Source organism: Danio rerio, chromosome 20 (assembly GCF_049306965.1).
Source record: "Danio rerio strain Tuebingen ecotype United States chromosome 20, GRCz12tu, whole genome shotgun sequence".
Classification (NCBI taxonomy): Eukaryota; Metazoa; Chordata; class Actinopteri; order Cypriniformes; family Danionidae; genus Danio; species Danio rerio.
The window spans coordinates 41,989,952-42,004,691 of NC_133195.1; the positions used below are offsets into that span (position 1 = coordinate 41,989,952).

A 14,740-nucleotide genomic window follows, 5' to 3' on the forward strand; every position below is an offset into this window, starting at 1 on the left:
GGACCTGAGCATGCTTACATCATCGATGATGCGACTGTTCAGTTTAACAGAGAGAGGCGTTGTCGCTCAGCACAGTGGACATTGCTTTAGTTATATCGTTTTGTATTATTTTTAGTCGTTTAGTATGCAGTGACACGCAGTCAAATACTTTGCCGAACAGATCAGCCACTTTTGATGCTCATAAATAATTGTAAAAGTCCTCATGCTGCAGGTATTAGGAGGTTTCCTTAAGGTGCAGCTGTCGTGCAGCGAGGGGTTTGCGTCTTTAATAGACTATAACAGTTTGTGTTCATTGAAAAGAAAGAATGATTAATAAATCCATATGAAACAGTCCCTTAAAAGTGGCTTCGCGTCTTCAGTTTCAGGCTCAGGCGCGCTTTGCACTCACTATAAGTGTACTGCGCCAAAGCACATCTGAACCGCAGAGTGCGGTTCAGATAGCATAGTGTAAGTGCGCCCTAAAAACCTTGATTATTTGGATCAGCTGTGTTTAATTAGGGTTGGAGCAAAACTGTGCAGAGCTGTGGCCCTCCAAGTTTGAGACCTATGATTCAGCAATGTTGTAATTATAGCACCACATCGGTGTCATTTTAAATGTTATCCTGGCCTTTCCATGCAGCAAAGTCGTTTTTGAGAATCTGTGATTTGAGTTTGTAATAAAAAAAATTTATATTTTTGTTTCAAAAGCACATTGAACCAATTCAGAAGACATGTAATAAACCCTGGAAGCATATGGGTTAATTGTACAATGAATTTGTGCCTTTGAAAGCTTCAGAAAAGGGCCACTATACCCAACACTATTATATAGCATGGAAGAGCCAGTGTAAAACTAATTACAAAGTAGTTTGGAAAGCCCCGCTCCCCATCTCACAGTCAGACATTTATTATATTATGAAATATAATCAAAATATTACAAATTGATTCCCTAACACATAATTCACAAACGGTAACATTATGAGCATTCAGACAGTAATGCATTAATGTGTGCCACACGCTTTCATCTCTGACTCTTTAACCGACACTGCTTTACACATTTGCACCAGACTCATTCTTACAATCAGTATGAAAAACACTGCTTTTATGACGTGTGCCTCACCCAGGTGAGTGGGCTTGACAAACCACTTGTAAAAAACACACTCTCTCATCTCTCTGACACTTTAACCAACATTTCCACCAGTTTTGTACATTTGCAGACTCATACAATCACTCCAAGTGAAAAAAACTTTATGCATTTATGAAGTGTGCTTTACACAAGTGAGTGGGCTTGACAAACCACCTGTAGAAAACACACTCTTTCATCTCTCTGACACTTTAACTGACGTTTGCACCATTTTTGCACATTTGCACCAGACACATTCTTATAATTAACATAAAAAACACTGCTTTTATGAAGTGTGCCTCACACAGGTGAGTGGGCTTGACAAACCACCTGTAGAAACTCTCTTCTCTCTCCCTCCAAAAAAATAGAACTTAATTCTCGGAGTACTCGCGTTTCGAGTCGTCAAGTCAATGGTGGGGTCGCTATCCACACAAATTTATCCATTTAATTCAATTCTCTAGTTTTCAGGAAAAGATCTAACCATATGGCCAGCTTTTCTTGGGTATATGCTGTCTGCATTGTAAGACCTATATGAGTCATAGTCACCAATTCTTATGGTAATCACCAGTGTTACTCTATCATACTTGGTTAGTCTAAGCTGACTCTTCTGCTTGTTGAAGAAATAGCAAGCAGTGATAGCAACACAGAATATCAGCATTATGATTGGCCGGATCGCCTGTCAATCAAACTGCCAGCAAAACGGGTATGTTGTGTCCATTTTCCAGGACATCGAAAGAAATCAGCTACTCTTTGATGTCGCTCACTTCTGAAGATGCAGGATATTAGCATTCCTGTTGTCTTCAATGTGTTTGCACATTCAAAACAAGAAAAGAGCACTCTCTGTTCTCCTGTGACGTAAAAACTCGGGGGGGGGAAACAATATGATGACGTGTCGCCCCGAGGTACTTTCACCCCAGGTGGCCGATTGCCTTGTTCCTGCTTAATTAGAAACTGTTAAGGCAAAGAGTACAAACAGAAAAAAGCACAAGTTTCTAATACAGGCTTCTTTTACACACTCAATCTCACTGGGATGACCTTTGAAGAGATGGCTCTCGTGTTCCAGATGACTTGAGTTTTATATGGCAGCACTTGACTTGTGTTTTTACAGCGCTTTAAGGGGAGCGTGCTGCGTCTCTGCCTGAGCGGAGCGCTTTAGGCTTTAGGTAGCACACTCATTAGTCCTGACATGATGAAAGCATGAATGAACAGGCAACAAGCTCTTTTGTGTCTGGAACAGAAGCTCTGCACGATGAGGGCAAAAAATAGTCTACTTCAATCCTTTTAGTTAAATCGCTGATTTATTTGTGCACAGTCTAATGTATATACTTCATTTAAAGCTGTTTTCTATATAATTAGATAGATTTTTTTTTGTTTTTTTGAGTTACAAATAGATTCCATGTTTGACTTACAAACTAAATGACATACATAAAATGTCCTTTAGAATGAGAATTATTTATATACTAGAACATCCTGTCAGACATATTCAGAAACATGCAACTCTGTAAAACATACTGGGTTCCACACAGATCCTATTTTTTTGTCCCAACACTAATTGATGAAGTTAACTTCAGTGTTTTTACAAATTTAAAGGAATTGAACATAAAACAGTTAAATTGTTCTAAAAAAATACTTAAGAATTGTGTTGATTCAAGAACTTATTAGACAAAGTTATTCTTAAGACCTTTTACAATTCATTTATTGAAAGTATTTTGTCCTTTTCCTTTATTTGTTGTTTTTCTTCACTGTCCATAAAAAACAAGAATCGTCCTTAAGGCATCCTTAATTTGTGTTCAAAGATTTTGGGAGTTCCCCTCCGAAATTTACTTTTGTGCCTGAAGCAATTAGGTTATGTAATAAATGTAGTTATTCAATGGACTATTATTTGTTTTTTGTACTTGCTGTCAGGTGTTGATGTTTATTGTGTTAAGTGGTTCATTCTTGTTGTACTATATGTAAAGCACCACCATGTCGAAATTAATTGCCCTAAGGGGATTAATAAAGTTTTAAACTAAAACTGAAAGTTAACCTTTCTAAAATAAACCCAAAAATGTTTCCTATTTGTGAGATGCTGACCCTTTATCATACCATTTGGCTTTGTCCATAGTTAATTTCTCTTTGGTCATCAATTTTTAAATCAATCTCTGATATTTTTCCAAAAATTGAACCATGTTTCTTAGTAGCAATCTTTAGACTTAATCCAACAAATGTATTGTTGTTTTTGCAGTCAAGTGTATTAGCCGTTTGCTTAATAATTGGTGAAAAAAAATTCTACTACTGAACTGGAAAAACCCTTCTCCGCCCAACTACTTTCATTGGATGTATGACCTGTTGCAGATTATTCAAACAGAGAAAATTCAATATACATTGAATGGCAAAACAGAAGATTTCTATACAGTTTGGCAACATTTTCTTATTTTGTAAATGTATTATTATTTTTTTTTTATGAAACCCTGTCTTTTTTTCTTGCTTTTGAATGATAAAAACTTGTCCAAGAGTGTTATAAGAAAACAAATTGTCTGATATCTGACATTTAACAGTAATGGCTTACTTAGGGGTCACTTGTTAAGTTATTTTTTTATTAATTAATTTCTTTTTGTTGTTGTTTTGTTTGTTTGTTTTTGTTTACTTTCTTTATTTTCCTATGAATATGGTTTAGAGCAGAGATGGGCAAACTACGGCCCGGGGGCCATATGCAGCCCGCTGAACACTTTCATCTGGCCCGCAAGGGAGTTTTTAAAATGCTGCATTTGAGTAACGGTTGGGTTTCAGAATTAGTAAATTAATGATGCAATACAAGTGAATGCCATGTGATGGCAGTTTTGCACGTGGTACAGTTAGCGCAACCAGTAGATTTGGAACACATTCATTCATTTTCTTGTCGGCTTAGTCCCTTTATTTATCCGGGGTTGCCACAGTGGAATGAACCGCCAACTTATCCAGCACAAGAAACGCCAACAAAGCTAAAGATCAAACCAGGGACCTTCTTGGTTAGAGCTTTTTCTTGCAATTCTGAGTGTTTGTTGCAGTTTTGACACGGAAAGTCACTTGAGTTGTAAGAAAAATGTTTAAATTATGATTTGTTCGATATTTCTTTTTACATTTTACTTGAACATTTTAAAGAGTTGCATCTAAATTGGAATTTTGGTGCACCTTTAATGCTTTTATTAAAACTACGACTTGTTTCTGAATTAAAAGTATGTTGTGTTCTGCCACAGTGGATAGTTGACAAGACTTAAAGTATATAATAATAATCCGGGATTTAGTTATATATTTACTATGCTTTTTCCATTTCACAATAGGACTACACAGATGCATTGATCTCCAATTACTATGTAAGTGTTGTTTCTTCTTCAGTATTTAAAACTTTCTTTTCAGGTTCTGTTTAATCTGTTGTTTCATTTCTCCAGCTTTGGCCTCCAGTGCAGATCGCCAATTTTTATTTCATCCCTCTCCATCACAGGTAAATTTAAACCACCCTTTTTAGCCCCAAAAAGTCAAGTGATGATTGCTAATGCTAATGCCACTGCAGCAGGGCATTAATCCAGCAGTGCTGGAGATTTAAGAGCATCACCGGGCAAAGAACAGAACAAACACTGTACAGCATTATCAAAGCATTTCAAACGAAGGAAAGAAAAGATTTTGGAATAGTTTTAATTAGCAATTGATTTGGGAATTTAGTGTTTTTTGTGTGTTGTTTGATGTTTATCTGGCACTTCAATTCCCACAATGGAATTAGTCTCTGTTTATATTTTATCTGTTTGTATGTATCATCTGAAAACTTTCAATTTTTGTGTGTTTGTGTGTGTGTGTGTGTGTGTGTGAGGCGTGCGTACGTGCGTGTGTGTGTTTGTTTGTTGGTTTAAAGTGCCCCTATTATGCTTTTTCAGAATGTAAAGGTCTACAATTTTTCAGAGACCAAAGTGCAGATTTGCAGAAATAGTTTTTTTTTTCTTCCTAAAGAAAGTAGCCATTTATAAACAAATAGTCAGCAGTGTTGGGTGTAATTAGTTACAAACTAACTTGTTACTGTCATTAGATTACTTTTTCTGAAAAAAAAAAAAAAAAAAAACATTAACAACATAAATTACATTTTATTTTTATGCAATTTATTAGTTACTTAAATGTACTTGCCTTCAACAGTTCTGGATTATTCAATTCAGAGAATTAGATTAACAAAATACAAATACACTACCTGACAAAAGTCTTGTTGTTGATCCCAGTTGTAAGAGCCACAAATAATAACTTGACTTCCAGTTGATCATTTGGAAAATTGACAGATTTTTCCGATGGATCATCTGCTGAACTGCATCCCAATCATCACAAATACTGCAGAAGACCTATTGGAACCCGCATAGACTTAAGATTCTCATAGAAATCAGTGAAGTTTGGTGAAGGAAAAATCATGGCTTGGGGTTACATTCAGTATGGGGCCGTGTGAGAGATCTGCAGAGTGGATGGCAACATCAAGTGCCTGAGGTATCAATCAAGACATTTGTGCTGCCCATTACATTACAAACCACAGGAGAGGGCAAAATCTTCAGCAGGATAGCGCTCCTTTTCATACTTCAGCCTCTATATAAAAGTTCCTGAAAGCAAAAAAGGTCAAGGTGCTCAAGGATTGGCCAGCCCAGTCACCTGAACTGAACATTGTTGAGCATGTCTGGGGTAAGATGGAGGAGGCATTTAAGATAAATAAAAAGAATCTTGATGAACTCGAGGAGTCCTGCAAGAATGCTTTCTTTGCCATTCCAGATGATTATTAGATGATTATTAATAGGTTATTTGAGTCATTGCAGAGATGTATGGATGTAGTCCTCCAAGCTTATGGAAGTCATACACAGGATTAATTATTTTCCCACTGCACCATGATCGACCAAATGATCGACTTAAAGTCACTTTTATTATTTGCTGTTTATAAAACTTAGATAGACGACAAGAGTTTTGTTATTTAGTGAATATTTTACACAATAACTCGTATTTTTAGTTAAAGTAGATTACATTTATAAAGGTAATTAAGAGACAATAAACTGAGTCAGAAATGATTGTGAGTAAATGTCAGCCAAATTGATTTCTATAACATCTTTTAAGAACAAGAGTCACAAAGTGCTTTATACATATTACAGCTATAAATATACAGTAAATATACAGTTTTCTTGAAAGAGAACTTGCTCAAGACTACAATCGAGGCATTAGACATGATATCTGCGTTCTTTCACAAATAAAACGGTGATTTGCACTGTGGTAATATACAGAAGTCAACATTTGAAGTGGATCAAAAATCTTTTTCAAAATGGTCCTAGGACAAGAATGGGTGTTGTTCAATAGTTTTAGGACAACTTTGATAAAAGGATTGACTGCTGTATGTTGATGTTTGTGTGTTTCAGGTTGGCAGTAGTTCAGATCGTGGCTGTTGTCTGGAACTCTTACCTCTCCTGGAAAGCCAACAAGATGTGAAGAGATGTCAGAGAATTTACACTACCTCACTTTTCTCTTGTTTTAGTTTTTTTACGTTGATCTTAAACAAAATAGAATAAATTAAGTTTTACACAACTGCACAAAAGCTCACAAATGGAGTTTACACTAATCAGTTTTGGGGGTAACGCATTACATGTAACACGAGTTAAATAATAATATTACTTTTCTAAGTAACAAGTAACTCATAACTTTTAAAAAAGAAGTAATAATATTTGATTAACTTTTTTTGTTTTTGTTTCAATGGACAATGGACTTTGCCTAAAGGTGCAGTATTTAAGTTTGACACCCAGTGGTTGAACTAGTTATTAAATTCCTATATCAAAACAAACCCAAGCGTAAGTTGCCAGATTGAGGACCAAGAAGAGCGAGTCTGACTATCGAGCCTAAAGGCTGATTTAAATCATGTTCTATATAAAAGCAATGGCACGAGATAGAAGAAATATTCTCCATATTAAAAGGAGTTTTTGTCCTAACCAACACCTCGAATTGATTATTAAAAACGGCTTCTATTTCATCCAGCTGATCAACAGAAAACTTACAATGATCACCTCAGGTACACCTCATGAGCTTTATTCAGTGTTCAATGCTAACAATGTGAGTTTGAATGGCATTTTACATGCCATTGATGGTCAAATACTTAAAGCAGCAGCCGATAGTTCACCTCAAATCTTGAAAATAAAATTTTAGAACTGTGACAAACACACATCAGTGATTAAGCATGTACATTTAATAATGTTAAAGAGGGTTATTATGTATTAATTAGATTAAACCTTACCATTTCGTGAGTACAGTGAGTGCATATTCTGTGCTTCTAAATGGCTGTATTTTAATTTCTGTCGGGTTTCGTCTGGTGCAAACAGCCAAACTGCTTATTACTGCAAATCTCGTCACGTAGCGTGTTTTGACACGGGGTTACAATATAACCTGCTCACCTAATGTTTTTGCTCGCAATATTTATACTATTTGGTAATTAATAACCTCATATGGAACACTGCTACTGTCCACTGGAGGTTACATTTCATTATGAATGAAATACCCGGTTTCTCCAGTAAGGCAACCCGGGCTGCTGAAATGTAATTGGTTAAACTGGCATTGGACGGGTTAAAAATACCAAAACAAAGACACATTGTCAAAGCAGAATATCTGACTTCAGCATTGTTTTCAGATAAACAAGAATGTTGACTTAGCATGTTTCTTAAATATCTGCAAACATATTATGGTATTTTTATGCTGTAGAAGAGTCAGAAACTTACACACAGCACCTTTAAGACCAATAGTACAAAAACACATTGCTTTAAACTTTCAATAATCTGTTCATACGGCATGTAGAGCTGAGTTCACAAATAACATTATCCTAAAAAAAATTTTTTCATGTCTTTTAAAAGGTAAATGTAGGTGTTGGTAATACAGTGTGTTGTTAATTGCTGAGCTCCACTATTAAAAAAGAAAAAATCAAGTTCCTAAAAAAGATTAAGCCTCAGGAAGTTAATAAAAAGTAACACAAAAGTAACAACACATTACTTACCATAAAAGTAATCAAGTAACAAAACTAGTTACATTTCTGTGGAGTTACTCAATTTTGTAATCCATTACTTTCTAAAGTAACTTTCACCAACACTGGCCCTAATCATGTCAACACTGACAATAATGTGATTCAGGCTTTTATTAAGCTATTAATGCTATTGTATTTATAGTTTCAGTAAAGAATGTGTATTTGAATTATGCGTATCGCTTTACTATAAGGTTTCGTTAGTTAATGAATTTAGTAACATGAACAACACTTGCACACAATGTTTTAATCATACAGTAGTTTAACATTTACTAATACATTACTAACATACAAAACTCTCACTCGTGGGTGGTGCAGTGGGTAGGGCTGTCACCTCACCGCAAGAAGGTTGCTGGTTAAAGCCTCAGCTGGGTCAGTTGGCATTTCTGTGTGAAGTTTGCATGTTTTCCCCGTGTTTGTGTGGGTTTCCTCCGGGTGCTCCGGTTTCCCCCACAAGTCTAAAGACATGCACTATTGGAGAATTGGGTAAGCTTAATTGGCCGTAGTGTATGTATGTAAATGAGAGTGTATGGGTGTTTCCCAGTGATGGGTTGAAGCTGAAAGGGCATCCGCTGTGTAAAACATGCTGGATAAGTTGGCGGTTTATTGCGCTGTAGCAACCCCTGATTAATAAAGGGACTAAGCCGTAAAAAAAAAATGAATGAATGAACTCATGCTTGTTAACATTATTTAATGCACTGAGTAACAATGAACGACTATATTTTCAATAACTAATGTTATCAAACATGAATAAATACTGTAATAAATGTCTTGTTTATTGTCTGTTAATGATAGGGATTACATTAACTAACATATTGTAAAGTGTTACCGGTTTATGTTTATTCTATCTGTGTTTTGATGGTAAGTGTTTGTCTTTTTGTGTTCACCTGAAGTTACAGACATTAAGGGCATTTTAAAACGTTATATAATACATCTTTTGGCCAGAATGTCATTCATAAACACGTTTAAGACCCTGAATCTGAGACTTTTTATCTGAGTAAAAAGCATGACATATAAAGGGAATATTCATTCATTTTCCTTCAGCTTAGTCTCTATTTCAGGGGTCGCCACAGCGGAATGAACCACCAACTATTCCAGCATATGTTTAATGCAGCGGATGCCCATCCAGCTGCAACCCAGTGCTAGGAAACGCCCATACACACACTCATTCACTAAGGCCTATTTAGTTTATTTAATTCACCTATAGCACGTCTTTGGACTGTGGGGCAAACCGGAGGACACCCATGCAAACATGGGGAGAACATGCAAACTCCAAACAGAAATGCCAACTGACGCAGCTTAGACTCGAACCAGCGACCTTGCTGTGAGGCGACAGTACCAACCACTGAGCCATTGTGCCACCCTATTAAAGGGAAAGTTCACACAAACATTTTAATTCTGTCATCATTTACTCACCCTCAAGGGAGGACTTAACCAATAAGCGAGGTAAGCAGCCGTGTAGGGCCCTGGGGAATTAGGGGCTCTGACCAATGTCAAGAAGCCTATTTTAATCATACATTTTCTATCATATATTCATTTTCTTATCGGCTTAGTCCCTTTATTAATTAGGGGTTGCCACAGCGGAATAAACCACCAACTTGTCCAGCATATGTTTTACACAGCGGACCTATTTCTGGGAAACATGCATACACACTCATTCACACACATACACTAATAACAAGTTGGCTTACCCAATTCACCTATAAAGCATGTCTCTGGACTTGTGGGGGAAACCGGAACACCCAGAGAAAACCCATACAAACATGGGGAGAACATGCAAACTCCACACATAAACAAAAACTAACTCAGCTGGGACTTGAACAAGCGACCTTGCTGTGAGGTGACAGTGCTAACAACTGAGCCACCGTGCCACCCTATTAAAGGGATAGTTCACACAAACATTTTAATTCTGTCATCATTTACTCACCCTCAAGGGAGGACTTAACCAATAAGCGAGGTAAGCAGCCGCTTAGGGCCCAGGGGAATTAGGGGCCCTGACCAATGTCAAGAAGCCTATATTAATCATACATTTTCTATCATATATTGTAAAATCTTTCTATAACCATTAAGACTATAATGCTATTATTTATTTTTTAAAATTTTTGTTCCCATGAATACTGGAACGTTCCTTCCATACTGCACTCGCAAATATTCAAATCTAATCACAAATATGGCTAATGAACTCTACATACAATAGTTTGTGAATTTATTGTATTTAATTTTACATTAAGAAGATAAACGTTTCTCTTAGAAAAAAAAAAAATAATATATATATATATATATATATATATATATATATATATATATATTAACATGCAGTTTATTTAAAAAGAAACTAATCTACAGAGAGAGAGAAAATATCTATAGAGAAAAAGAGTGCTTTGAGTTTTAATGCTAGCACTGCTCACCCTTCACTTATTACAAACCTATTTGAGTTCATTTCTTGTGTAAAACACAATATAAGATATTTTGAAGAGAGCTAAAAACAGGTAACCATAGTCTTCCACAGTATTTGTTTTTCCATTTCTGTAAGCCAATGGTTACCGATTTTCAGTTTCGAAATCTCTCTTTTGGGGTTCAACAGAAGAAAGACACATAAAGGTTTGAAAACACTTACAAGGTTTAACTCTAAGGATTTTTTTCTACTGGTCCGATAGGAGCAATGGTTCAGATTTTTTACTTGCCCTGCTAAAATTTTCACTGGCCCCATCAAAAAAAAAAGACAAGTTAATAGTTATTTTTTAGGCACATATTTTGAATAATGTGTCAAAAAGAAAGTCTGTGAATCTAGAATTTCAGTATTTAAAAACGTTTAATAAATGTATAATGGGCAAAATTCAGTGTTATGCAAACAAAAAGTGCAGTATGGAAAATGCACAGGTCTTTTATTGCAGCTCGAAATTATTTAACAAAAGGTGGCTGACTAGCAACTTGCAAAAGTTCAAATAAATAAAAAAATATATAAGTTGCTTCATTTTTTTTCGTTGTGTTCTCATGTAAAAGTCTGCTTCCAAGATGTTATAAACAGACATTTTATTTTAGCCTCATAATTTGATGTTGCCGCCATGTTGCTGTCTCTTCGCTGTACTTGTTGTTACCAGGTTATGGGAAAAAATAGCATGCTCAAAATATCAAATCAGAAAAGAGGATCTGAAAAGCAATATGACATCACAGAGAAGATAGCATTTTAAGACTTAAAGCACATGCTGAAATCACACATAATAGACAAATAGTCAGAGACAATTTAAACTTTACTGACAAGGCGCCACTGTCCCAATCGGGCCAGTAATAATCCTGTCCACTGTCCCAAGCATCTCTCACACTGGCCCCGAGCCATAGAGCAGTCCTTATTGTTTAGCCCTGACTTGAGTAAATAGAGTAAATTTTCATTTTTGGATGAACTATCCCTTAGTAGATTTATCAGATTTGTTCACCATCTACAGTTGAAGTCAGAATTATTAGCCCCCCTATACAGCTTAAAGTGACATTTAAAGGGTTAACTATGCAGGTGAGGGTAATTAGGCAAGTTATTGTATAATGATGGTTTGTTCTGTAGACTATTGAAAAATATATAGCTTAAAGAGGCTAACAATTTTGACCTTAAAATTATGTTTTAAAAAAATTTAAAAAATGCTTTTATACTAGTCGAAATAAAACAAATTGGGCTTTTTCCAGAAGAAAAAATATTATCAGACATACTGTGAACATTTCCTTGCTCTTTTAAACATCACTCAGGAAATATTTAATAAGGGGGAAAAAATTAAGGGGTCTAATAATTCTGACTTGAATTAGAATCCATTAATAGGTCATCTTTGCACAGTTATGGACTCATATTTCAAAGGCTTCAGCTCACAATGAAAAACCTGGCCTGAATTGACTGTTTTTCTAGCACAATATTGAACTATCAGAGGTTGCTCTGTGTCAATAGGACGTTCCTCAGCTTGACTACAATTCACAGCTTCAACAGCTTTTGAGTGGACCAGTATGTGATAAACTAGTGGATCTGCTAACCATCATCCCTTTAAAAACATCAAATCACCTACTACTGTAAAGACTTCTAGTGGGTTTTTAAACGGTTGCTGTTGATCAGGAAAGGTAAAGAAGTGTTTAGGAGTTTTCTTTGGACAGTGTGTCCAGCTTATATAAATATATCTCAGTGTTCAGCTAATGCTTCGTCACTCTGAGGAACTGACGTCCAGCCAGAAACAATACTCAACAATGACTAAACCTCTGCATCTGCCCGCCGAACACATTTCTCTCAGACACAGCATGGAGTTTACAGTCAGAAAGTATTGTAATTCATGACACAGTATTGTTAATCTTGGTTATTGTTTGCAAAGTTGCTTGTTTTACAAAGTTCTCAAATATCCTTGTACAACTGTGAAGACTTTGACTGCAGACAGATCGTTGATAGCAGATGAGCTGCTAAAACTCTAACGTTATACATTAAATAATAGATTTTTATTGTGTATCTTGGATGGGGGGGGGGGGGATATAAATCTCTTAGAAATTGTTCAACTAATTAGAAAGAAACAGCAGGAAACATTTAATGAGATGTGAAGTTTTGAAGAAATTTGTACTAAATTAAATAATTAAAAACACACCAGTGAAGTTTTACTTTTCAGTTATAAAATTTAGGAAATTGGTACTCCATGGAAATGGTATAAAACACTGGGATGCAGTTTTATGCAGAAATGCCCAGCATATACATTTGAAGTCAGAATTATTAGCACCCCCTGAATTATTCGCCCATTTATTTTTTCCCCCAATTTCTGTTTAACGGATAGATTTTTTTTCAACACATTTCTAAACATAATAGTTTTAATAACTCATCTCTAATAACTGATTTATTTTATATTTGCCATGATGACAGTAATAAATATTTGAGAAGATATTTTTCATAACACTTCTATACAGCTTATAGTGACATTTAAAGGCTTACCTAGGTTTATTAGGTTAACTAGGCAGGTTAGGGTAATTAGGCAAGTTATTGTATAATGATGGATTGTTCTGTAGACTGGGGAAAAATATAGCTTAAAATTATTTTGTTTTGACCTTAAAAAATTAAAAACTGCTTTTATTCTAGCCAAAATAAAACAAATAAGACTTTCTCTAGCAGAAAAAAAATATTAACAGACATACTGTGAAAATTTCCTTGCTCTGTTAAACATCATTTGGGAAATATATTTAAAAAAAAAAAAGAAAATACATACATATATACAGTTGAAGTCAGAATAATTAGCCCCCTTCAAATTTTTTTCTTCTTTTTTTAATATTTCCCAAATTATGTTTAACAGAGCAAGGAAAATTTCACAGTATGTCTGATAATATTTTTTCTTCTGAAAAAAATCTAATTTGTTTTATTTTGGCTAAAATAAAAGCAGTTTTTAATTTTTTAAACACCATTTTAGGGACAAAATTATTAGCCTCTTTAAGCTATATTTTTTCTCTGCATAGAAGTGTCTTGAAAAATATCTAGTAAAATATTATTTACAGTCATTATGGCAAAGATAAAATAAATCAGTTATTAGAGATGAGTTATTAAAAATATTATGCTTAGAAATGTGCTGAAAAAACCTTCTCTCCATTAAACAGAAATTAGGGAAAAATAAACAAGCGTTCTAATAATTCAGGGGGGCTAATAATTCTGACTTCAACTGTATATACACGCTGTGAAAATGCTGTGTTCCACACAATCGATTTGTGTTGAGAATAAATGAAGGAATAAAGTTACCTTGTTAGTTTTTACAAAGATAATTGGATTGAAGATAAAACAATTAAGTTGACCCCCACATTAGTTTGAACAAGCCACAGACATAATTGTTTCGAGTTTTATAAGAATAGAGAGAGAGTGAGAGAGAGAGATAGAGAGTAGCACAACACTTTTTATAAAAGGAAAACCAGTTGGTCAGAAAAACTAGATTTTATCATTTGTTGTAAATGAAAATCATTTAAACTACCACATATTGATTTCTTAACTCTTTGGTTGGTACACTGTTATCTAAATAATTATTTTAAACAAAGTCACTATTACAACATGTTTTTTTTTAATGTGAAAATGTCCTCAGAAGTTTACAGAAGAAAACAGAATGTTTTTTTTTACTCTAACGCAATCATAAATCCAGCGAAAATGATTGCCAAGTGATCTCTGAATAGCATGTCTGCAGAGAGGTCTGGCTGCAGTTTCAGCACCTTGGACAGAGTCTGCGTCTCCCGCGTCCCCGTCGCGCGCTTCTGCTCCTCTTTAATGAGCAGCCAAGCAGAAAGTCATCACGACACCAGATCAGCTCCTTAGCGCACTTTCGCCAGGTGCACTTCAAAAACAACAAGTGCACTAACAGGTGAAAGAATGTCAAATCAACGTCTATTTCCTACAACTTTGCATCCTTCAGAGTTGATGACTTTGCAAAAGCCTCGAGATGGTATTAAGGGTGTGAAAACTCTGGGAAACGTCAGAGCTCGTCTCTCGGACCTCCAGCAGTTTGCTCTCCTCCACTCTTCTTTTGACTTGAGAATTGCCTCATTTACGGGCGGTTTATGCAGCGGGCTGACGTCAGAGGAGCGCGGTGTGATGTATAAAACCATTGGGCTCCAGGAGCTCTATCAGTCTGTCCGCA

At 35.4% G+C, this 14,740-nt stretch overlaps 1 protein-coding gene across 1 annotated transcript in view; it reads left to right on the forward strand.

The window, feature by feature from the left end:
* mpv17 (mitochondrial inner membrane protein MPV17) overlaps nucleotides 1-7,131 on the forward strand; it is a 45,075-nt gene extending 37,944 nt beyond the window's left edge. The window contains exons 6-8 of the mRNA NM_201165.2: nucleotides 4,399-4,431; nucleotides 4,507-4,559; nucleotides 6,484-7,131. Coding sequence (NP_957459.2) covers nucleotides 4,399-4,431; nucleotides 4,507-4,559; nucleotides 6,484-6,553 — 156 coding nt within the window. The 3' untranslated portion in view covers nucleotides 6,554-7,131. The remainder of the gene's footprint in view (nucleotides 1-4,398; nucleotides 4,432-4,506; nucleotides 4,560-6,483) is intronic.
* Nucleotides 7,132-14,740: the final 7,609 nt, after the last annotated feature.